The sequence below is a fragment of the Oncorhynchus gorbuscha genome, linkage group LG21 (assembly GCF_021184085.1).
Source record: "Oncorhynchus gorbuscha isolate QuinsamMale2020 ecotype Even-year linkage group LG21, OgorEven_v1.0, whole genome shotgun sequence".
Classification (NCBI taxonomy): Eukaryota; Metazoa; Chordata; class Actinopteri; order Salmoniformes; family Salmonidae; genus Oncorhynchus; species Oncorhynchus gorbuscha.
Genome location: NC_060193.1, coordinates 47,923,185 through 47,948,565, shown reverse-complemented (window position 1 = coordinate 47,948,565; position 25,381 = coordinate 47,923,185). Strand labels below are relative to the sequence as shown.

Genomic DNA, 25,381 nt, shown 5'->3' with positions numbered 1-25,381 from the left:
CTACAATTGTTCCAGGAGCACTGTAGCCGACCCACTGATTCCAGCCCCTCTGGTGGTGTGTCTTGTGAGAGAGACGATAAGCACTCATTTCCATTCTAAATGGACAATAAAATGCCTCATATTTTATAAAAGTCATCTTAAGGTTTTTACTGAATAATTCAGAAAGTGTCTGTGTGTTTAGATTCAGGTTTCTGGTATGTAGCTCAGACAGGCCCCTTCCTGAGATCCTGGTAGCGGTCATGCTAACATTCTAGCAGAGTCTTTTCTCCAGTGCAACTAACAGTCAGTTAACCAACCAACGGGACCTTATAGAGACAGGTGTGTGCCTTAACAAATCATGTCAAATCAATTGAATTTACCTCAGGCGGACTCCAATCACGTTATAGAAACATCATAAGTCTCATAGCAAAGGGTCTGAATACTTATGTAAATAAGGTATTTCTGTTTTTAAAGTTGAATACATTTGCTAGAATTTATAAAAAACTGTTTTCACCTTGTCATTGTGGGGTATTGTGTGTAGATTGCCGAGGAAAATGATTTATTTAATCCATTTTAGAATAAAGCTATAACGTAACAAAATGTGAAAAAAGTTGTTTTTTTCCGAAGGCACGCTATATGGAGAACAATGTAATAATGTGTTTTACATGACCTCTGCTGACTGCCACACACATTGGCATGGAATTCATTAAAATACAGATTGGACACACACACACACACACACACACACACACACACACACACACACACACACACACACACACACACACACACACACACACACACACACACACACACACACACACACACACACACACACATTCATAAGGCCAATGATCAAGGGCTGCATGTTAATCAAGGTATTCTAATGGCATCCACTTTGAAAATGAAAGCCATTGTTTGTATTTGTGTGCTTTTGTTTGTGTGTGCACATGCATGCGTGTGTGTGTTTGTGCGCTCGCAGTAGAGCATGTGTGTGTTTGTATAGCCTACTGTACTACATGCACCCAATTTGTACGGATGGTTGAACACATTCATTGGGACTCTTACCAAGAAATTTGCTCCAGGCCCAGAATACATTTAAAACAAATGGCTGTTCTTTATCTGATGCTTAAAAGGCATAATTTACTCAATTTTGCCTCATGTTATCTCGACTGTTTGAAGAACCAGAGAGTTAACACGGTATCTGTCACCTAGCAGCTTAATGTTACCGGGTGTCAGGACAAAGGCTGATGTTTTCACTCTGCGGTCAAAGCATCCCCACATTTATTGAGCAGATTTCTTCTGTCAAATTCTGGCACCATATTCCCTATTTAGTGCCCTTGTACTGTAGGGAATGCAAAATGAAATGACCTTCCAGAATAGAAAGTTAATTTAAGAATATCTGCTGAAGTCATTCATCAATACCTCCATTACACCTGCTATGGGTGCGGGGGAACGAGTATTTGGTGTAACAAACCTTGACTTTAAAAGGTTGGTCTCTCGTCATATTTTCAAGGGAAATATCCTGACTTTGTCCCCTGAATCATGGATTTAACTGACTCTTGTGTAAGCAGTGGTGTATGACAAGACCATGAATTTGTACAACATTTTAGCTTGGGGCGTTGGGATTCCTGTGGGGATGTTGTGAGTCAGTCATTATGGTGGTGATGAATTCAAGCAAACCTGCATCACAATATTGGCACAATAGCTGTAGCATTTTAACATGCATTCTTTCCCTTAGTCAAATAAAAGCACAGTACTAATACTCATTTTAGGTGCTCTTGAAATACATTAGCAGGTAGACTGATCCGTAGCAGGCTTGCTGTGCTCCCGGAGTAGTTTGATTTTGAACAAAGACACCGTGTCAACACTGCGGCGGCAGCAGTGAGTCTGACACTCGGCAGATGCTGTCATGATTGACCCGGAGTAGCAGCGTTCTATTTCAGACAGCGTTAATAAAGATGCTTGGTGCTGACTGAAGTGTCCTCTCCTCTTCTCTTCAGTGGTACAGGAACCCAGACTATGACCTGTTCACCCCGTATGAAGAGCGCCGGCGGCTCCACCCCACACAACCGTTCTACATCCTCCACCCCAAGTTCATCTGGCAGCTGTGGGACGTGATCCAGGGGAACACCCAGGAGAACATCCAGCCTAACCCCCCGTCCTCTGGGTTCATAGGTGGGAAAGCGCCTCTGATCATCCACCCGGGCAACCCACCCATCCATTTATCGGTTTGACCGCTGTGCCTGAAATGGTACCCTGTTCCCTATGACGGGAACACGCTTCGGCCAACGTGCATCGAATTCATAAAACTTTATTAACTATTGAGGTGCAGCACATACTGCAGGCCTAGTTCAGAACACATATGGTGGTATCCTTGGTTCAAGGAGACGAGCAGGCTTTAAGTAAATGGCAGCCAGAAGGATGCATGTTTGTTTTTTTTGCTTTAGTGAGTGAGATCTGCAATTTCTCAAAGGTAAAATTATAACAAAGAGCTTAATTGTTATTCCGCGTGTGTTCAACCTCAACATCTATTTACAAGGTTACACAGTCAAGAGGGCATAGGTGCTCAATATCAATTGGCAATCCAGGATGTCAATCATTGATTTTCTAAAAACAATTACTAATTTTCAATGTAGCCTGGTGGGTAGGAGCGTTGGGCCAGTAACCGAAAGGTTGCTGGATCAAATCCCAGAGCTGACAAGGTACAAATCTGTCATTCTGCCCTTGAGCAAGGCAGTTACTCCACTGTTCCCCGGGCGCCGATGACGTAGATGTCAATGTAAAGCAGCCCCCCGCACCTCTCAGATTCAGAGGGGTTGGGTTAAATGTGAAAGACACATTTCAGTTGAAGGCAATCAGTTGTACTGACCAGGAATCCCCCTTTCCCATATTGTGTCCCGTGTTGGTGTTTTGGAAGGGCAGAGCGGTGAGACATGAGAAATGATGTGAATATTAGGGGTAAGATTATGGCAAGGCAAAAAACAAAAGGCATCTATACCATTCTAAACCTGCGTAAATATTACCTCTCACACATGGACCAAAAGCACAGAGGAGAGTCCAGAAAGAACAACATTCATTCCTGTGTTGATTTTCCCCCTCTTGTTTTGTTCTCTTACGACATAGACCCCGTGGCAATTCCTGGAATCCCAGCAGGAGGGCTTGAGGGGGCTGTGTCGTCCTAAGCACGTTACTGCGCTACCACCACACACACACACAGAAAGAGAACACACACTCACTGCCAGCAGCAGGACTCAGTGAGGCGAGACCATGACTCACAGAAGGATTTCATTTGGGTTGCAGTCCATTTTATTTAACTGTTTTTGGGTTACAGTTTATTAGGCAGTGAGAGGCAGTGCTGTTCAGTTTGTCATCTTGATAAAGACAAGCAAGTGCCGTATGATGGCTACAGCCAGCCACTATGCGGCAGACCAATGGGGCGCCAGGCTGTTTGACTGCCTGCTGGGAGCTTTAGACTTGTAGATTGAGGAACATGTCAACATGCAAAGCCAGATACTGCATGACTCAACACTACAGACACAGAAAGATGGTAACTTTAACAGGTTGTGGCTTTCGTACAACCCCTGGCTGTCATCCCGACATGCAAATATTGGTTGGATCAACACTGTTTCCACATTGTCATAACTGTAATCAACATTTCAGTCAACTGACAATTGAACATTGCCATGATCTCTTTTGCCCAATGGGATGATGGCTTCAAGAGTGCAAGACAAGTGTTGCAAACATGAACACTTTCTGTTTGTTACAGTTCTCCAACTGTTTCCGGTTTATTACCCTCCCCACCCTGCAGTGAAATGGAAAATCCCTTCACATTGTTGCCATACGTTTAATACCAGTTTCGGGTTGTAATTACTAGCCATTTTTACACAGATCACCCAGGTGCATCATTTATAAAAAATGTTCTTACGCACATATGATAGTTGGAATCCACAGCTATATAGCGATTTAATATATAGTGATATAGATTGATTTAGCAACTTAGTGTGATGTAGGAATGATCATGATTGTGTGTGATTTACACCCTTCGACATGTGTATAAACACTGTGATTGTTCTTCCTATTTGTTTCAAGAACTGATGGTGTGCTGAAATGTAGAATAAAAACTGAGCAAATAAATGAGGCCCGAGGTGATTCGATGTCACGGATGAGGTACAAAGCATTCAGCTTCACCGGCATCATTCACATAGGCTTCATAGCTGCTTTAGAACAAATGAATAGATGGACTGTCTGTTATTGCACGTCATTGGAAATGGCCACGGTTATGACAGCACACTGTAACAGTTATGACTAAATACTTTTTTTGTACTGTAACGGCAACGACAACACTAAAGCCACTGCAGTCTTAATACAACTCTGGTGTCTATCGACGTAACACGTGTAACAATATGATAACGGAAGTTGAGGAAAAATACACGCTTTGTTTTTAAGTAAACAACACCACACTTTTGCGTTTTCTCACGGCAAGACTTGACATGAATTTATATCTACACCTTTACTGAGTGACAAAGTAACAGTTGACCATCTAGCTGGGTTGGGGCGGTTGACACACCTTCTATAACATGGATCATCAACTAGATTCAGCTGCGGGCCGATGCGCGGATCGCCGGGGGACCAGAACATAATTACTGCCAATTGACAGCAAGAAGCCCAAACGGATATAACGTTTACTAAAGCAGAATCATTTCCAAAACAGATTTCAAAACTTAAAATCAATTGGCGCTGATTTCATGTTCTTACAGTCTCATATCCAACGACAAAAATAAAACACAAAAAAATATATATATTATTATTTCTATTTGCCATGAACTTGGGGGGCCAAATAGATCCACCCGCAGGCCGCCAGCTGGGGTCCCCTGTTCTATAAGATAATAGAGCACAGTGTAGTTTCTGGGGTGATGATGTGGAATAGATCACTTTGTTCGTAGAAGATATTGATAGTTCTCTGTCTGGGTAACGTTGTGGATTAGATCACTGACTGTGTGTTTAGAAGAGTTCTCTGGTGACATAACGTCATTTATGGATCATTTATGGATCATTTATGGATCATTTATGGGTCATTTTATGGGTAGTCTGTTGTTGAGGTGTTCTCATGATGACAAATCACTATGGGGAGTTTTTGGGTGACACCACATGACAAATGCCAGGGATAACACCGTATCCTCTAGAGTTCTCGGTGGTGACACTATCATATAACACAGTGGATCACTGGATAGCGTTTGTCACGTGGGGGAAAAGGGAGGTGGGTTGAGAGGGGCTTCGGGGGGTACGCGGCTGTCCACAGGAGGTGATCTCTTGGTTGGGGTCTGGGCTGGTCTGTTCGGAGACGGGGGTGGTGACTTCACGGTTGTTAGTGCTGCACTCCACCGTGTGGTTGTGGTTATGGTGGTTGGCGCCGGTGGAGAGCTGGGGCGTGACGGCTACGTTGTTACTGTGGCCCCGGCGGTTGAGCTGGATGACGGTGGTCTTGGAGGGCATGGAGGAGACGCCGTTCTCAGAACTGGGCCGCTTGCAGTGGAACAGGATCAGGAAACACCTGTAGAACTGCAAGGAAGGGAAAGAGAGAGTGTGTGTGAGATGGGGGGGGGGGTTGTATGATAGGGGGGAGTGTGCGTTGCAAAATAAAGTTACACGTTATTCAATCGTTGCACCCATAGTGCTTGCGTGTGCTAACGAGCATCTGCGTTGGCAGGCACTAAAATAGAAGTTGCTTATATTTGTGACGCCGAACGCGATGCAAGTCCTGCCTCTCCCATCTCCTCATTGGCTTTTAGAAGCATATACCCACGTGCCATCTCCTCATTGGTTATACCCACGTGGGTGATTGAAAGATGAACTGAGATCGGTTGGTCGGCTGTGGTAATACACCTTATTATGAAGGTTAGTTATTATGAAAGTTAGATGCCAATTGCCATATAGTCCAAAGAAGAAAAAGCCTGGAAGAAGGAGAGATGACTAGAAACGATTTGGTTGACTGTTTTATGTGTGGATTAATTGGTGGAGTATAGGACCTTGTGCATTTCAGGTAAAATAACAACTCAATGTTTATATCCCAGGACAAATTAGCTAGCAACAACAAGCTAGCTAGCTAAATTGCCATAAATGTTTAATGCTTTTCGACCTGTCCCCAAATTAATATATTTGGTTCAGAATTGGTTCAGAGTTTGTTTTGATACTTCAACCTGCGTTAGATTGCAGTATGAGCTGTAATGAATTCATCTTTGCCCTTTTTGTTTTGATTACAGGCATTGTCCTGATGATGTCGCTGTGCGAGGAGGTCCATGTCTATGAGTACATCCCTTCTCTGCGTCAGACAGACCTGTGCCACTACTATGAGCACCACTACGACCCAGCCTGCACCCTTGGGGCGTACCACCCCTTGCTCTTTGAGAAGCTACTGGTCCAGAGGATGAACAGCGCCTCCCAGCACGACCTCAAAACCAAGGGCAAGGTCACGCTGTCGGGGTTCAGCGCGGTCAACTGTGGGCCATGATCCCTGACCTTTGACGACCTATGGCCATCAAGAGACCGAGAGTGCCGATACTAATCAAGCGACTGAAGAGGCTAAGTTGAGTCAGCACTGTCGTCCGTGGGCCATGATCTGGCTTTAGACCTTTGACCTGGACTGCTGTCTGGAAAATCAGGATGAAAGTGAAGAGGAGGAGAGTGTTGCCACTACTAATCAATATTAGGCTGTAGAGGCTAAGCGAGCGTGCTCGAGAACTGCCTTTGTCACAATGGAAAGTGTCAATTGTTGAAAGGAGGAGGGGGGGGGCGTTTAGGGAATGTGGATATCATGTTGTTGTATTGTGTAATGAAGTAGTCCTTCAGGGATGTATTCCTACTGGAGAGATGGGTCATCTTTTTTAAGGTATTGTTCTTGTGACACAATGTTGTACATGAGAGAGGTCTGGGTATGAATGTGGAAAAGTGATCTATAGATTCAAATATTGAACATCGGTCAGAGGCATGTTTTTCTGATTCAACGAATGAGGTGCATTGTCATGTTTAGAAACATTGAAATAGAGAATTGAAAACATGCAGTGTAAAGGGTTTACTTGTGAGGGTAGGTTTGAATTTAAGCAGTTCAAAAAGCATGTTGTGTTCCTTTTGGTAAAAAAAAAATATTGCAGACCTCATTTGAGAAATTCAGGGATAGTAGTGTATGTAGGTCTATGAGGGAAAACAACCACTTTTCACTTTTCTGTTGTTGTTGCATGAACCAGTCAACCTAACCACTGATCTGTGCGTATGTGAGTAAGGAACTGAAACTTTCTTATCAGTGTTCTCCTGTCCTCTGTACGTACGCTATTTAAAGTTACTGTACCTCAACGACCAGATGGTAAAACTGATAGCAGTTACTTTTCCTGGCCTTGATATGATTCTACAGCCACACTGTAAATATAATGTAAATGTGGTTTGTTTGCCTGTAGAAGTCTGGTCAAGTGTAATGCAATGAATGTAGCTATGAATAGTTTGAGGCACATTTATTTTAATTTTTTTTTTAAAAAAAAACCTTTATTTAACTAGGCAAGTCGGTTAAGAACAGATTCTTATTTACAATGATGGCCTACCCTGGCCAAGCCTGGTGTGCGCCGCTCTATGGGACTGTAGTGACGCCTCTTGCACTGAGATGCAGTGCCTTAGACCGCTGCGCCACTCGGGAGCGCAGCGGTCTAAGGCTTTTGGCAACGGTGATATAGACTTGATAACGTGCCAAATGTTCCCTGTGTGAAGTTTACTGTTAGTTAACACTACGTCTTCTAGGAGATAACCACTACAAAAGCAAAGCAGAGGCCTCAGCTTGGAATAATATAAATGGACAGAATGTCCTTACGATGACTCACTTGTTTGTTTATATTGGCAATGGAATGCAATAGAAATGTCATTTTTCTTTTGAATGATTTATTTTTTGAGAAGTGTTTGCTGATCTACTGTTGAGGGTAAACACTATAATATTCACACCTTTTGGGATCTTTAAACAAAAATCATGTTGTTTTTACAGATAATTTTCTATAGCCAGAATCAGTTTGTACTGAACATAATTTGTTAGTTTGTATAAAATTTGTATTTCTTTTCCATTGTTTTCTACTTAAACTGTTGTGAATAAAGATATTGTACTTGCCTTGTGATTTGACCCTTGTCTAACTAGCTGTTTAACTACATATCCCACAATTCAAGTGGCAAGGGCTGTATCTCAATTGCTTAAAAATGTATTACCTGCTCGTCTCCTCCCTTTGATTAAAAACACTTGACCAGTGTAAGAAATCATGTTGGAAGCTCGTCATTGGGCTGGCTTTCATCTGGTCACGTCTTTCACATCAACGTAACGAAGGAGGTGAGGTGAGTAGAGGACACATTTTTGGTTTAGGTTCTGCTCACCTGTTTGTTCATGAGTATATAGATGAGGGGGTTGATGACGGTGCTACTCTTAGCCATGATGGAGGGCACCACGGTCACGATGGGGGTGATGAGGCCCGGGTGTCCAAAGGTGGCCATCATGGCGATCACGCCGTAGGGCATCCAGCACAGCAGGTAACACACCACCGTGGTGATCACCATGAACAGGATGTGGAACTCTCTCCGCCGCGCTGCCGACTTACGGATCCGCCCCACCTGGGAGGAAATGATCATACATAAAGTTGTGCATAAATGCATGTCCTGAGAGGCCAATCACATAGGAGGATGTAGAAGGACATACAAGGTATTGTCACAATACTTAAGAGAAATGTCATTTCGTTCCGTCACTGCTTAGGCTAATCAATGTTTACATTTGTATTTTATATATATAAAAAATGCCTCCTTTCCCTCCTTAACATAGGCTAATCGGTGTCATACTTATCACCAATACTTAAAAAAAAAACATCCTTCCTTGTGATAGGCTAATCACTGTTTCAATTGTTTTAATAATGAAGACTTTCCCTTCCTTCCCTAATTGACTTTAAGACAGGACAGGTTGAGTAAAGTAGGGTTTCCAGTTCACTACCTTTTACTTATCCTGTCATGTCAGATCAGTTATTGCTTAATCTTCCAGGAAGGCAGAGTGCTTTTCAAAAAGTATTCCAATAGGGCCACGCAAGTCGAAACACTTACAATCTCATTACCAGGCCAGACCTGTCTGATCGGAGTGTTCTGAAACACCTGTAGCCTTAAGATTCATCCCAGCTGAGAAAAAAAACAACTGCCTAATTATCTAGTAACAAGATGTTTTCTTTCTAGGATATTAGTCTTAATTGCAGTGGAGGAAAGGGAACCAAGTGTTTAAAAAAACCACTAAAAAAACACCATCTGTCCAATGAACACAGTCTTAATCATGTAAAAGTAGTGTTCAGTGTCTCTCTTTGCGCACACTCTCTCCTACTCTCTACTCTCAATCCTACCAATCCGTAACCACCAACTTCCTTTCCAAGCATCTCAGTCTACAGGCCACTTAAGACAGGGCATCTTTCTACAGGAAGTCCATATGAAGGAGAAGTACTGAGTGCATATTACGTCTCTATATATACAGTATGTATGTCAAACACCTTATTACTTATTACCCTTATAAACACGAGGGGGGGGGGCACACCAGATAACGCTGACTGAGAGAGCGAGATATCACTACGCAGGGCTTCAGCATTCTACCCAATAACTGACCGTTTTAACGCTGCAACTCTTTCTGATTATCAGTGGTTTATCAGCAGGTTCAGACCCTGACCCAACATGCTGATCTCCTCTGGTTCCTATCTCCTCTGTTCAAGACTCACTTCTATTGATGTTATATTGACGAAAACACACGCGCACTGGCAAACGTAGCCGTCCATGTTGGTTTTAGGCACTGTAAACACCACTTCTACAGATCACTTCTTCACAGGTAGATGATTACAGTTTTTAGAATAAGAAGTGTTTGCGTGAAGAGTAGCGAATAAACAGAATATGTGAAGGCTAAACATGGCACGGCGTGTTTGATTTCAAGCCATTTTTCATTTGAACCCATGTGGACAGGTGGGACAGCCCACCTGTTTGACAGCGTAGAGCAGCCTCCCGTAGCAGTAGACCATGACCAGCACAGGCAGCCCCAGACAGAAGATGAACAGGCAGATGATGTAGGAGTGAGACTGGGGCGTCTGGGATGTCCAGGTGACCGAGCAGCTGGTCCCGGCCCCCTCTAGGCCATAACTACTCCAGCCCAGCAGGGGGGGCACTGTCCAGAACAGGGAGTAGAGCCAGGAGCCCGCCACGGCCAGCAGAGGCTTACGGTAGTCCGGGGCTTGCTTGTTGTACACGGTTAAGGTGCTGTAGCGGTCATAGGAGAGGAAGGCCAGCGAGATTAGCGACACAATTCCTGAGAGATGGATAGAGAAAGAGAGGGAGGTAGGGAGAGGAGGGAGGGAGAGAAAGAGAGACAGACCGAGAGAGAGAGCGAGAGAGAGACAGACCGAGAGAGAGAACAAGAGGGATGGTGGTAGACCGTGATTACCCATGGGTTATTGCGAGACAGTCACTGAGACAGATTATGGTGCACTGGCAGGCTACCCTTAAAACAGACCAACTGCATGCGTTCCGTTTGGCTTTTCTAAACTGAGCCTTAATACCCAAGTAAATGATCACTTTTGAAGGGCGAACATATGAAATTCCTTATTTTATACGGCTATTTTAAGTAGCTCCATGAACACATCACTGTGTGCATTACAGCATTGAAGAGGAATATTGCAGCCCCTGCAAATATGAAAACAGTACTGTAGGTTTCAGTTACATTTTGAAAGCAAACTGCCTTCAGTAGTCTTAAGTCCAGTGGGATCTGTGAGAAGTTGTGCACTGTAGTATGTGATCAGCTAGGAGTGATAAGTCCAGTAATCATACGCATATGGTCCTCTATAGCGGATTTCTACACTCTTAGATAAAAGGTTTCCAAACGGGTTCTTTGGCTGTCCCCATAGGATAACCCTTTTTGGTTCCAGGTAGAACCCTTTTTGGTTCCAGGTAGAACTCTTTTGGGTTCCGTGTAGAACTCTCTTTGGAAAGGGTTTTTACACGGAACCCAAAAGGGTTCTACCTGGAATCAAAAAGGATTATCCTATGGGGACAGCAGAAGGACCGTTTTAGGTTCTAGATAGCAAGATTTACCGGATAATACTTTAATTTAGCCACTTAAAAACCCCAAACATATCTTATCACTTCAAGGGGAATATCATATGATGCTTGTACTGTATGTATTTGTATTTGTATTCATTATGGATCCCCATTAGCTGCTGCTACTCTTCCTGGGTTCCAGCTAAATTAAGGCAGTTTATACCATTTTAAAACATTACAATACATTCACAGATTTCACAACACACCCTGTGCCCTCAGGCCCCTCCTCTACCACTACCACAAATCTACAGTACTAAATCCATGTGTATGTATAGTGTGTATGTGTGTGTGTGTTGTTTTTCCCTCAATCTACACACAATACCCCTCTGTCAGAGCTCTGTCACTGTCAGAGCTCTGTCACTCTGACAGAGCTCCAGAGTTTCTCTGTCGAGATGGGAGAACCTTCCAGAGGGGCAACCATCTCTGCAGCACTCTACCAATCAGGACTTTATGGTAGAGTGTCCAGACAGAAGCCACTCCTCAGTAAAAGGCACATGACAGCCTGCTTGGAGTTTGCCTAAAGGCATCTGAAGACTCTCAGACCATGAGAAACAAGATTCTCTGGTCTGATGAAACCAAGATTGAAAGCTTTGGCCTAAATGCCAAGCGTCACGTCTGGAGGAAACCTGGCACCATCCTTACGTTGAAGCATAGTGGTGGCAGCATCATGCTGTGCGGCTGTTTTTCAGCGGCAAGGACTGAGAACTAGTCAGGGTTGAGGAAAAGATTCACTGAGAAAAGTACAGAGAGATCCTTGATGAAAATCTGCTCCAGAGCGCTCAGGACCTCAGACTGAGCACCAAGACAACGTAGGAGTGGCTTCAGGACAAGTCTTTGAATGTCCTTGAGTGACCCATCCAATTTTAAAATAAGGTTGTAACGTAACACAATGTGGAAAAAGTCAAGAGGTCTGAATAATTTCGGAATGCACTGTATGTAGTCTATCTGCACTGTAGTTTGGGAATCCATATTCTCTGAAAGAATTAGACCACAGAAACAAGCTTAGTGAAGTGCGAGGGATATTGAAGCTACAAGTACATGCTTCAAGACTATTTCACATGACTGTGCAAATAGCAATTCCCAATGACTGAAATGGTAGAGACTTAATCAGCCTTTTCTTTCTTCTACCTTTAATTACAGATCACTTTCTGTTTTCTGTGCTCAAGGGGAGAACCGGGTAAGTCCATTTTAAAAAATCGCTTCATCTCAGAAAGGGGGATCTCCCATAGAGATCGATCCAACAAGCACTCATCCTAAATTAAGGGATCTCATGTGGACCTAATTCTTTCCCACTGGGCGCATTCAACATCTACTCCACGTTGGTTTAACGTCATTTCATTGAAGAGCGAGAGCTAGGCCACCCAGGGTGTTTTTGATTTGTGTGTGTGTGTGTGTGTGTGTGTGTGTGTGTGTGTGTGTGTGTGTGTGTGTGTGTGTGTGTGTGTGTGTGTGTGTGTGTGTGTGTGTGTGTGTGTGTGTGTGTGTGTGTGTGTGTGTGTGTGTGTGTGTGTGTGTGTGTGTGTGTGTGTGAGACAAGATGTTATCATCAGGTCTTTTGTAGTATCCCAGCTCAGTGAGCTTGTTCCTGCTGAAAGACCTTCTCTTCCTGTCTAGCCCAGGGACAGGTTCCTGATGCATAACCCAGGACAGACAGGGACATCTCAATCTTGGAAACAAATAGATAGGGGGAGTAATACAAGGAGCCACTCCAGACACCATATAGCATCAATAGTCAAGGTGATCTTTCCCACAAAGAAAGCCGGTCTCCAGCCACCGCTCTTCCTTGACAAGTCTATTATGGGAAGTGAAGACACGCATGCAGGTCCATGCACACACCCACAGACAAAAAAGTGCACGTGGACACACACAAGTGGGAGAGAGAGACTCTCAGGGCGTCTACAGTAAAGGCCCCTGACAGGGCTTGTTTTCACATCACATATCAACGAAATGAGAAAATAGATGAGAAAATACATTTTCCTTTCATATAATATTTCTCACCATCATGGCAAGTTAATTGCGTGTGTGTGTGTGTGAGTGTGACCGCGGTATGTGTGTATAGGGGTATGAGGTGCTGTGTTGAAATGATGCATTTGCTGTAAATGAGTCACTGCATCACTCCATATGTTTCACTGTAATTACTGCGTTATCAGATATGATTTCATTGACAGCTGATCAAGTGGTTCATATTATGCATTTGGAATAAGACACTATGCAAAATGCCTGCAGGGTATTAGCAACATGTACAGATGGCTTAATCTAATCCCAAAGTTGAGCAACTAAAGTGTCAAAATCCCTCTTATTCCCTACTGATCCTCCTATCACTGCCATCAATTACATCGGTCCATTATCTGTCACAGTAGCTAGTGGTATACTGTGTTCTGTATTCCATCCTACCCAGAACCGATTCCAGCGAATCACACAATGGATCAACTGAAGTGATACTGGTTATAGCAGTGTGTGGATCTTTCTTTTCTTCTATGATATAATCAAATTATTTCCACACACCTGTAAAAAGGCAACTCAGATGCTCCAGTGCTTTTTCTACAGTGAATCACACAATGGAAAATGTCACAGATGCTCTGCCCGCTGTGAACATTTGCTTTCTCCATCAGTTACTTAACCTGTTTATGCTAATGGCAACTATTTACAGAGCCCAAACAGGAACCCCCTATGATCCTCCAGCCCCCTGTATAATGAAGACACACAGATGATTAACAAAACCCCCTGTCACGGTTACCCTGTCCAGCCAAGAGGAGAGTATTCAGCCCAAACTGACTAAGCTCTACAAGCAGTAGCATGCCCACCCATCTTAATTAACTCTCTCTGTCTTCAGGCTCTTCACACACAACCCCCAGGCGCAACAACTAATATTCATGGAATTTATTATATGTTAATAGAAAAAAAATAGCCAATCATAATTCTAGGTAACAGAAGAAAAAAAAGTTATTTATAATTCTAGGTAATAGAAAAAAATAGTTAATTATATTTCTAGGTAATAGAAAAAAAGATTTAAATATAGTTATAGGTGATAGAATCATATTTTAAATATTTTTTCTATGGTGTGGTTTATGGTCATATATTTTGAAAAATTGATAATTGTGTTGGACAATTGGACATTATAATGGTAATGTTATGTCAATGTATAGGTCTTAAAGTTGAAATCATTGAATAGAAATATACATTTTGCTTGTATATTGTGGAGGATTTAACCACACAGTTCATCTAGGTTCTATCATTTGTTTTTGGAGCGGTAACTGGGAAGCCAGTATTCATTAACTACAGTTGAAGTCGGAAGTTTACATACACTTATGTTGGAGTCATGGACATCTACTCTGTGCATGATGCAAGTCATTTTTCCAACAATTGTTTACAGACATATTATTTCACTTATATTCACTGATCACAATTCCAGTGGGTCAGAACTTTACATACACTAAGTTGACTGTGCCTTTAAACAACTTGGAATATTCCATGGCTTTAGAAGCTTCTGATAGGCTAATTGACATAATTTGAATCAATTGGAGGTGTACCTTTGGATATATTTCAAGGCCTACCTTCAAACTCAGTGCCTCTTTGCTTGTCATCATGGGAAAATCAAAAGAAATCAGCCAACACCTCGGAAAACAATTGTAGACCTCCAAGAGTCTGGTTCATCCTTGGGAGCAATTTCCAAATGCCTGAAGGTTCCACGTTCATCTGTACAAACAATAGTATGCAAGTATAAACACCATGGTACCACGAAGCCGTCATACCGCTCAGGAAGGAGACGCGTTCAGTCTCCTAGAGATGAATGTACTTTGGTGCGAAAAGTTCAAATCAATCCAAGAACAACAGCAACGGACCTTGTGAAGATTCTGGAGGAAAAAGGCACAAAGATATCTATATCCACAGTAAAACAAGTCCTATATCAACATAACCTGAAGGGCCGCTCAGCAAGGAACTGCTCCAAAACTGACACTTCACAAAATAGATGGCATGATGAGCAAGGAACATTATGTGGATGTATTGAAGCAACATCTCAAGACAACAGTCAGGTAGTGAAAGCTTGGTCGCAAATGGGTCTTCCAAATGGACAATGTGTCACATGACGCTAGAGAGGCGAAGCAGGTACGGGGAGTCAAACATTTAATGTAGAACGGACATGGAATGAGACAGGAACAGCGTCAGCAAACGAGTAACACAAACAAAAACACTCAACGCAGAAGCGGGGAACAGAGCTGGGGAACTGACAAATATAGGAGAGGTAATAACAGGTGATGAGTGAGTCCAGGTGAGTCCAATATCGCTGATGTGTGTGACGAGGGAAGGCAGGTGTGCGTAATGGATGATAGGAGTGCGTGATGCAGGGCAGCCTTGCGCCCTCGAGCACCGGGGGGCAGACATGACACAATGACCCCAAGCACACTTCCAAATGGCAAAATGGCTTAAGGACAACAAAGTCAAGGTATTGGAGTGGCCATCACAAAGCCCTGACCTCAATCCCATAGAAAATTTGTGGGCAGAACTGAAAAAGCGTGTGCGAGCAAGGAGGCCTATAAACCTGACTCAGTTACACCAGCTCTGTCAGGAGGAATGGGCCAAAATTCACCCAACCTATTGTGGGAAGCTTGTGGAAGGCTACTTGAAATGTTTGACCCAAGTTTAACAATTTAAAGGCAATGCTACCAGATACTAATTGAGTATATGTAAACTTCTGACCCACTTGGAATGTGATGAAAGCTCAAAATGTGCACCTTACAAATCCTCGCTTGGCTTGGCTCCCTCCTGTCTCTCTGACATGCTACACATCTACACCCCCATCCGCAGCCTTCCATCCTCTGACTCAGGCTTACGGGTCACCCCCCCCCCCCCCCCCCCCTTAACCAGACTACACTCCATGGGGGATCGTGCCTTCCCTCTCTGGAACTCTCTCACCTCTGAACTCCCCGATTCCGACTCCATCCAAATCTTCAAAAACAACCATTTCAGACTAGCATTCAGCCTATAGCGTTTTAAACCATCTAGCTCTTTTTATATATTTTTTCTACCTATCGTATTACAGGGGTCATTCAAGTAGCCTCTCGATTTCAACTGCCTTCATGAGCTTGACTTTGTTATTGCTGTTGTTGCTGTTTCCCCCCCATGTATTAATTATCTTGCTATTTTTGGAGTACCATGCGCCTTTGTTGTAATGCATTTGGCTCTAAGTCTTGTCATGTTTATTTTGGCTATTTTATGTTTTACTCTGTAAGTGTCCCTAGGTATCTTGAAAGGCACAAATACAATATATTATTATTATTATTATATAAATGCCGCTGCAAATGAAAATGCTGCTGTAGGAAGACGCTGGGGCTGATGTTTTAATACGGACCTCTGAGCCCCGACTGGTAATCTTTCAACATACGTTCACTAATTTATCGAGCGGTGAGAAAACGGGGTGTGAAATTCAGAAACAGCCTTGGCTAAGCTCTGTAGCTCGCAACAGTGGGCACATGCTGCATGCCTGTCATTACAGATTGGATATTCAATCTACTCGGCTCCGCTCCCCAGTTACATTTCTTTGACTCAATCAGTGCAAGGCACACAATCACACTCCCTCCTTCGAGGACCGGAGGGCGGAAAAGACGCTACAGCAGCAAGGCCAGTGATTGGCTCTTCCCTCTGGTTGACCCCTAGGGGAGCCGACCTGTCAGTGCAGATGAGGAAGCGGCCGAGTTCATCCATGTCCTTTAACCCTCTTCCCTCCACCAAGAGACTAGAGAGACAGTCAGACTCAGACCATGGTCCGTTTATCATGCCCAGGTCTCTCATATGCCAATATTCAATATTGAATTCCATCTAGAAATCTCATAGGAGTCCCTGATTGTATATAAAGCAACATTTCCCCTCTTGAGAAACCTCTGTGCCAAATGATACATGATGAATTTCCCAAGGTTTTCATCGATTAATTTGCCCTTTCGTTGTTTTATTTGGTATCTCATCAACCTCTGGGTCGCCCTTACAGAGTAATTATATTTTCTCACATGTATCAGAATGTAACTATCTCAATATGACTATTTTCTATAAATAGATCCACAATAAACAGTGAACCAATACCGATAACTTACCAAGCTATAGTATGCATCCAGTAATTCACACAGAATGTATGTGATACATATATCAGTGGGCATTACATACATTGTTAATATATAATTCAATTAGATGTATGGAGTCACAAAGTGCCTTCGGAAAGTATTCAGACCCCTTTACGTCTTCTTCTAAAATGTATTAAATAGTTGTTTTTCCCTCATCAATCTACACACAATACCCCATAATGGCAAATGTATTTTTAAAAATTAAACTGAAATATCACATCTACATAAATATTCAGACCCTTTACACAGTACCTTATTTTTTAACATTTTTTTTATTTAACTAGGCAAGTCAGTTAAGAACAAAATCTTATTTACAATTTTTGGCCACCCGTGCGAGTGAATTCCCTAGGAACAGTGGGTTAACTGCCTTGTTCAGGGGCAGAAAGACAGATTTTTACCTTTGTCAGCTCGTGATTCGACCTAGCAACCTTTCAGTTACTAGGCCAACCTTTGGCAGTGATTACAGCCTCGAGTCTTCTTGGGTATGATGCTACAAGCTTGGCACACCTGTATTTGGGGAGTTTCTCCCATTCCTCTCTGGAGATCCTCAGATCCTCAAGCTCTGTCAGGTTTGATGGGGAGCGTTGCTGCACAGCTATTTTCAGGTCTCTCCAAAGATGTTTGATCGGGTTCAAGTCCGGGCTCTGGCCGGGCCACTCAAGGACATTCAGAGCTGTGTGCTTAGGGTCGTTGTCCTGTTGGAAGGTGAACCTTCGCCCCAGTCTGAGGTCATGAGTGCTCTGGAGCAGGTTTTCATCAAGGATCTCTCTGTACTTTGCTCCATTTATCTTTGCCTCGATCCTGACTCGTCTCCCAGTCCCTGCACTGAAAATCATCCCCACAGCATGATGCTGCCACCAACATGCTTCACCGTAGGGATGGTGCCAGGTTTCTTCCAGACGTGACGCTCAGACATCAGGCCAAAGAGTTCACTCTTGGTTTCATCAGCTCAGAGAATGTTGTTTCATATGGTCTGAGAGTCTTTAGGTGCCTTTTGTAAAAAGTCTGGTCACTCAACCATAAAGGCCTGATTGGTGGAGTGCTGCAGAGATGGTTGTCCTTCAGGTTCTCCCATCTCCACAGAGGAACTCTAGAGCTCTGTCAGAGTGACCATCTGGTTCTTGGTCACCTACCTGACCAAGGCCCTTCTTCCCCGATTGCTCAATTTGGCTGGGCGGCCAGCTCTAGCCAAATTTGACAGATTGATGTTATTTTTTTTATTGCTTTCAACACTTCATGGATATTTGCATTGCATAGCGGTGGGTGCAATGTAGAGGCGGTTAGCCTAACATAATAATTGGGGGTGTGGCCTATTGTGGGGCGTGTCTTTCAATTGGTTATTTTTGGCCACCCGTGCGAGTGAATTCCATTCCAGGTAATGTGTTCTGTATTTTGTTTTTCATGATTATATGTTTACTGCCAGCACTAAACCTTAACTGATAACTGTGTATGTACTGTGATACTAAAGAAATGGTCACAATTTGCTTAAAATAAGTCTTATTTAAAGAAAGTGTTTTGAGTTATGGAACCAACTTAATACAGTATCTTGACTACCGGGAAATAGATTTAATTGTTTGGAACCCAATTGAAGTCAATCCGATAGTTAATTCCAAAGTGAAAAATCGACTTGGTAAAATTGTGTTGTATATTAGTTAGTATTTATGTTATTTATTAGGTTTAACCAAGTTGAGTTTTGAAAGAAATAGGTTGCAACTTGAAATATAGGTTTTTTAAATAATCAAATATAACAGTTGGCATTGAATCATATATTTGGTTTCAACAAATATACTTTTTTTCAATTGAGGAAACCTAACTCATTTCCTTGTAACATTTTTGGGGGTTGATCCAAAGAGTCATTTTTCATAGAGTCCATACTGCCTTCTACATTTGTATGTCATTCTATGTACTGTACATACAGTCACTTTGGGTTTAAATCTAAAGCAGCCATTACACCATGCTTTGAACCATGATGACATGTGTAATCTCATCTTCCAATCTCCCACCATCTCCATCCCATGTTAGTTCATTTCTGTGAGCGTTCTTCCTACATTCCAGGTCCTCCTCACAGCACAGGACAGCATGTTCTAACCTAAAAGCTATTTTTAATCATATCTATCAGCGCCCCTCCAGATTACAGTCGAAAACAGAGATTTGGGCCCTGCCACGCTTGAACACAGGACAAAAGATCCATTCCAGATAAAGATAAATGTTTATGGTTGTGCAGAGGTGTGTGGATCCCTTCTGTTTGGAGGCTGTTTTTTGGAGAGTAGACCTAAAAGTTTGTGGTTGTAGTCTATTTTTGGAGAAGCGTAGACGTTCGGGAGCTGTTTTTGCTTCAGACCTCCACTTTCGGGACTGATTGGTTAGCGGATGGCCGGGAGGCTCGGAATGAGGACCCCACTCAACAGCTGTAGCCTATTACGTCGCCATCTGCCAAGTGACTTTGCATGGTAACCTCTCTTAATTTAACTACCCAAGATGCTTCAGAGGCCCAGGTCATCTGTTAATTATTCAACAGTAGTAGGGGCAAAAAGTCTAAATGATTTAACATTATATTATATGATTATGCAAGGTGCGTCCACTTTGCTCAGAGTAAAGTTCCTACATCTATATCGATCTCGTAACTAACAGCATATTACTGACCACTGCAGTGCAATTTGTGTACACGTCTTCTGCAGAGGGTTTCAACTGCGCACAGTATGGCACATAGAAATATAGTTACTCTTCCTGCTTTACTTTGTGGTCGCTGGTCCACCCATCATGGCACATTGACTTCAATGGGGATGCCGGTTCTAGTAAGTTTATCTCTATGGTATCCCACCACCCACCACCTGCGGTGGAGTTAAGCTAAGCCCTGAGCACTACTGAGAAACAGGGAATGGATGGAGAGAGTGGGTGGGGCTGACTTTGTGCTCGGGGGGGTGTGACTCACAGAGGGAGAAATGTCTTGGTATTTCAGTGGCCATTCACAGTTCACACGCCATCCTGCAGACTCCATCTCAAAGGTTGAGGTCACCTTGGTGGACCAATAGTGACAACCAGCGGAGAGGAGGCTGGATGGACATTTTTAACCAGGGGAGGAGTATAGGGACTTGTAGGTGAGAAAAATGTCTGTCATCTTCACTGTGTCATTGTGGAATGGGCTGCTGTTCTGGAAAACCTACCCACACCTCTATTGGGTACATTTTGTCCACTAAAAGGCCAGGGTGTAAAAAGAATATGGTTTGGAGTTTCTGGATTCTGGAACACCATGTACTGCACCCTTTGAAATGAACATAACAGTTTGACATCAACACTACTATGCTCCAATAGAGGGAAGCATTGGTATAATCCATATTGCAGTAGTGTAAACCCTCTCAAATACTCATATTCAAATCAAAATCACATTTGATCTGTCACATGCACCCAATACAACAGCTGTACACTCTTAGGAAAAAGGTGCTATCCCTAAACTGGTTCTTTGTATGAGAGCCCTTTGAAGAACCCTTTTTGGTCCCAGGTAGAACCCTTTTTGTGATCCACGTAGAACCCTTTGCACACTTTTTCTGTGTAAAGGGTTCTACATGAACCCACGAGAGTTCTACCTGGAACCAGAAAGAGTTCTCCTATGGGGACAGCCAAATAACCTTTTTGGAACCCGTTTTTCTACGAGTGCAGACTTTACCGTGAAATGCTTACTTATCAGCCCTTTCCTAACATTGGAGGGTTGAAACGTATGACATTTGCACACAATAAAATAACAATAACGAGGCTATATACAAGGAGTGCTGAGTCAATGTGCAGGGGTACAAGGTAGTTGAGGCGACTGAGGTAATACAGTATGTACATGTAGGTTGGGGTAAAAGGGACTAGGCAATCAGGATAGATAATAAACAGAGTAGCAGCAGCATATGTAACGAGTGTGAATGTGTGCCTATGTGTGAGTGTGTGTGCAAGGCATCAATATGCATGTGTGTGTGTGTGTGTGTGTGTGTGTGTGTGTGTGTGTGTGTGTGTGTGTGTGTGTGTGTGTGTGTGTGTGTGTGTGTGTGTGTGTGTGTGTGTGTGTGTGTGTGTGTGTGTGTGTGTGTGTGTGTGTGTGTGTGTGTGTGTGTGTGTGTGTGTGTGTGTGTGTATGCATGTGTTGGAATGTCAGTGTGGTATGTGTGCATAGAGCCAGTGCAAGAAAAAGGGGGTCAATGCAGATAGTCTGGGTAGCCATATGATTAACTGTCTTATGGCTTGGGGGTAGAAGCTGTTCAGGAGCCTTTTGAGCATTTTTTTCGCTCCAGTACCGCTTGCCTTGCGGTAGCAGAGAAACCAGTCTATGACATGGGTGGCTGGAGTCTTTGACACCACCTGGTATAGAGGACCTGGATGGCAGGGAGCTCTGCCCCAGTGATGTACCCTCTGTAACACAGTTACAGTTGCCATACCAAGCAGTGATTCAGTCAGTCAAGATGCTCTCAATGGTGCAGCTGTAGAACCTTTTGAGGATCTGAAGACCCATGCTAAATCTTTTCAGAGGCATTGTCGTACCGTCTTCACGGTCTTCACGATTGTGTTGGTGTGTTTGGACCATGATAGGTCCTTTGTGATGTGGACACCAAGGAACATGAAGCACTCCACTACAGCCCTGTTGATGTGAATGGGGGTGTACTCTCCCCTCCATTCCTGTAGTCCTGTAGTCCACAATCAGCTCCCTTGTCTTGCTGACGTTGAGGGAGAGGTTGTAGTCTTGGCACCACACTGCCAGGTCTCGGCACCACACTGCCAGGTCTCTGACCTCCTCCCTATAGGCTGGCTCATTGTCGTCAGGGTGATCAGGCCTACCACTATCGTGTTGACTGCAAATAATGGTGTTGGAGTTGTGCGTGGCCACACAGTCTTGGGTGAACAGAGAGTACAGGAGGGGACTAAGCATGAACTCCCGAGGGGCCCCCATGTTGAGAGTCAGGGTGGCGGATGTGTTGTTGCCTACCCTCCCCACCTGGGGTTATTTATAATGGTTTATAAATATTTTATAAACTGTTCATTTCTAGTTTGTAGTTCTATAATAAACGGTTGTCATAAACAGTTAACCCATTGTTTGAAATTGTGAGCTCATTAGCTGCTTGTTAAATAATCAGCTCAGAAAATAAGAGCTTGCCTGTGACACAATTACTCCAACAGTTGATATGACTGAAATAAAATCCATGACCTGATTGGTAAACACACAAAGGCCCAGAAGACTCTCCGTATCTTGTATTCTACCTAACAACTGCAGAGGGTAGCCTAGCAAGCCAACAGCCAGGCAGGGCTATGGCCTAACAGGTTCTGGGCTCAGTGCTCTGCTCTGCCAACACACCGCAGCCCGTTTTCAAAACACTCGGGTCATGTGATGTCACAAGCACTGAGAATTGCTCTAGTTTTGCCCCTCAAACCAGAGACAAATGGGCCGGGCTGAGAGAAATTCTAGAAGGCAGAGATACTCCGAGTCGATATTGAAGGAATTCACCTTGACCACACCGACAAATTGTGGAAAACAAACATTATTTTCTATTGACCCCCCCCCCCCCCCCGTTGTAAAAAAAAAAGCAAACTTCATAGAGGATTTTATGTTGTACCGAAAAGTTGCTGTATTGTTCAATGCACAAGTAACCAGGTCAAAAATCCCGACCTACACTTCGCAATGCTCCGACATAGGGATATACAGCCTGCAAGAAGAGCCGCTGATTTTGGGATTGTATATCAATGAACTCTCCTTAAATGGTGATTTATTCGTTTTAGTCTCTGAATCGTTTAATCAAACTTTTCGCCACCAGTTCCTGATATCAAGGCACAAAAGCTACAATCTGTCTCCGGAAATAGCCTAGTGTGCATGGGCACACATGTCGTCTCAGTGCCGTACTCTTGACTCCAGCTGCAAAGAGGCTTTGGCAGACTTATTGCTGAGACAATTTGTTCTACATTTTTGTGGTAAAGAGCAACATAGCAGGCTATAGAACACTGGATGGAATAATATAATCTCAGGGTAGCTAGAAGACGTAACAAATTGGCATTTTAAGAAACAGGACATGGTTATGCATTCTCCTTTTTTAATATTCAATGATAATTAAATGATAATGATATTCAAATCCTGGCATGCACTCACTTCTCAATTCCCCTCACGTGTGCGCCTTTTGTGGAATGCTTTGTGGTAAAAAAACCTCTTGGGGCAATTAGGAGTAGTAACAAAATGGCATTTGAAGCAACAGGGCAACCTTATGCATTTGTCCTTTTTGATATTCAATGATATTGAATGACAATAATGATATTCAAAGCCCACCCTCCCTCCTCAATTCCCCTCCTGAGTGCACCTTTTGAATGTGTGTTCATCTCCTCCTGCTGAACTTTCATCTCCATTTGATTTACAGTGAGTGAGTCTCACATCATATTTATTTATACTGTATTCTAGTCCAGGCTCGTCATATAACTACTGCTGGACACTGCTTTTCTACTCATATACTGTCCACACACACAATTATATACATATATATTTATGTTCCGGACATGGACATTGCTCGTTAGATTTTTTGTGTATGTATTGTATTGTTAGGTATTACTGCACTGTTAGAGCTAGAAACATAAACATTTCGCTGCACCTTAACGTCTGCAAAATATGTGTGCACAACCTATACATTGCATTTGATTTGATTTGGATTCTAAATAATGGACTTTTTTTGTAGGGGCAAATCAAGTCTCAATCCCTCTCTTTCTCGGTTTGACATGGCAGTGAGAGAAGAGAAGCAATAACTTCACACGTCAGAGGACTGGAGTCACAATTAAACTGATGTAACTGCTGACAAAACACTATCCATAAGACAATTCTGCTGTATGTGTGACATCAGGAACAATTGTGGGCCAACACGGTCTTGTGGCACGCAGGAGATCTGAAAGTTAAAGTCCATCACTTCGCTCCAATAATTTAATCTCTGTACCCCACACTGCACCTTTCATCGGCAACATTATCTGATACAAATTACCTACAGACAATCCCTAGTTCAGGACTCTCCAACCCTGTTCCTGGAGAGTAAACGTCCTTACGCAGCTGATTCTGATTATTAGCAGGTTGATAAGGTGAATCAACTCTTTGGCACCATGATTTCCTTAAACACATTGATGAGGCATCGAAGCTTTGATTGTGTAATTGTAAAAAAACATATAGTTACTTTGGTGACTATTTTGTTACGTAACAGCTTACTTAGCTCACCGAAACAAGAGTTGGCGAAGCCGTACCACAAGCACCCGTGCTTCCCGTACAGCCAGCGTGCCTGTAGACTGGATGCGAAGCTGAGCGTGGTGCCACAGAGGCACACCAGCATGTCACTCACGCTGATGTTCAGTAAAAGCATGTTCACAGGAGTCCGCAGAGTTTTGAACTTAATAAACAGGATCAATACCACCAGGTTATTGATGAAACCAAAAACCATAATAGATCCAAGGAAGACGGACATCACATGGTGTCCGGTCCGAGACAGTCTTTTCGCCGGGGGCTCGTTCCATTCTTGATCCAGAGAGCTCAGTGGATCCTCGATGCTTCCATTAGAGCTGAAGTTTAAATTAGCCACCTCGGTATACATCGTTTGCAGTGATCCACATTCGAGAATGTTTCACATGGAGATACAATTATAATATTTCAACCATCAGTGAACAACAATAGGCAACAGCATCACGTTTTCAATTGGCAATATCAACTGCCGACAGAGTTGTAGGCTAGGGGTGGTAGTATGGAGCCCACGGTAAAAAACTTAAACTTCATTTTCTGAACATGAATCCAGACTCCTTGTATCCTCAAAAGGTGCAAAACAGGCTCATTCCGCTTGGAACTACTATTATGATGTTGCAAATTGGAGTTAAAAATTATGTTTAATGGAAATAGAAATAGTAATGATAAATCAATAATAATGATAAATCAATAATAATAGCCACTAATATCCGATCAATCCAGATTAATCCAAACAGGAATCAGGTCATCACCATATAACACTTGCGTAAAATAAAACTAGTCGAAGCATTATAATAAGATTATTATTAGAAGGTTACTTTAGTTGACTTGTCTCTCTCCAAAAGCTATGGCACAGACGAATACAATCCAATGGTACTTCTCTTCTCATAGCTCCACCACATTCTGATTAGAACGCATAGACTGAGCGCGCGTA

The 25,381-nt window shown here is 43.0% G+C and overlaps 2 protein-coding genes across 3 annotated transcripts in view; one reads left to right on the top strand and one right to left on the bottom strand.

The window, feature by feature from the left end:
* Positions 1-8,122, top strand: part of LOC124007870 (beta-galactoside alpha-2,6-sialyltransferase 2-like) — a 23,926-nt gene extending 15,804 nt beyond the window's left edge. For both annotated transcript variants that reach the window (XM_046318664.1, XM_046318665.1), the window contains exons 5-6: positions 1,983-2,157; positions 6,243-8,122. In XM_046318664.1, coding sequence (XP_046174620.1) covers positions 1,983-2,157; positions 6,243-6,490 — 423 coding nt within the window. In that variant the 3' untranslated portion in view covers positions 6,491-8,122. The remainder of the gene's footprint in view (positions 1-1,982; positions 2,158-6,242) is intronic.
* LOC124007871 (pinopsin-like) lies at positions 3,271-25,381 on the bottom strand. The gene is made up of 4 exons (XM_046318667.1): positions 24,433-25,381; positions 9,996-10,321; positions 8,380-8,613; positions 3,271-5,541 (listed from the first exon to the last, which is right to left on the bottom strand). Exons 1-4 carry the CDS (start codon positions 24,800-24,802, stop codon positions 5,203-5,205), a joined length of 1,269 nt encoding a protein of 422 aa, XP_046174623.1. The 5' UTR covers positions 24,803-25,381; the 3' UTR covers positions 3,271-5,202.

Bases quoted from the DNA above. Each gene is read 5' to 3' on its own strand.
- LOC124007871 (XM_046318667.1), bottom strand. From the start codon at position 24,802: ATGTATACCGAGGTGGCTAATTTAAACTTCAGCTCTAATGGAAGCATC. The intron at 10,322-24,432 runs GTGAGCTAAGTA...TCCATCTCTCAG, and splicing joins CTTCGCCAACTCTTGTTTCG to GAATTGTGTCGCTAATCTCG. The intron at 5,542-8,379 runs GTGAGCAGAACC...CCTTCCTTGCAG, and splicing joins ATATACTCATGAACAAACAG to TTCTACAGGTGTTTCCTGAT.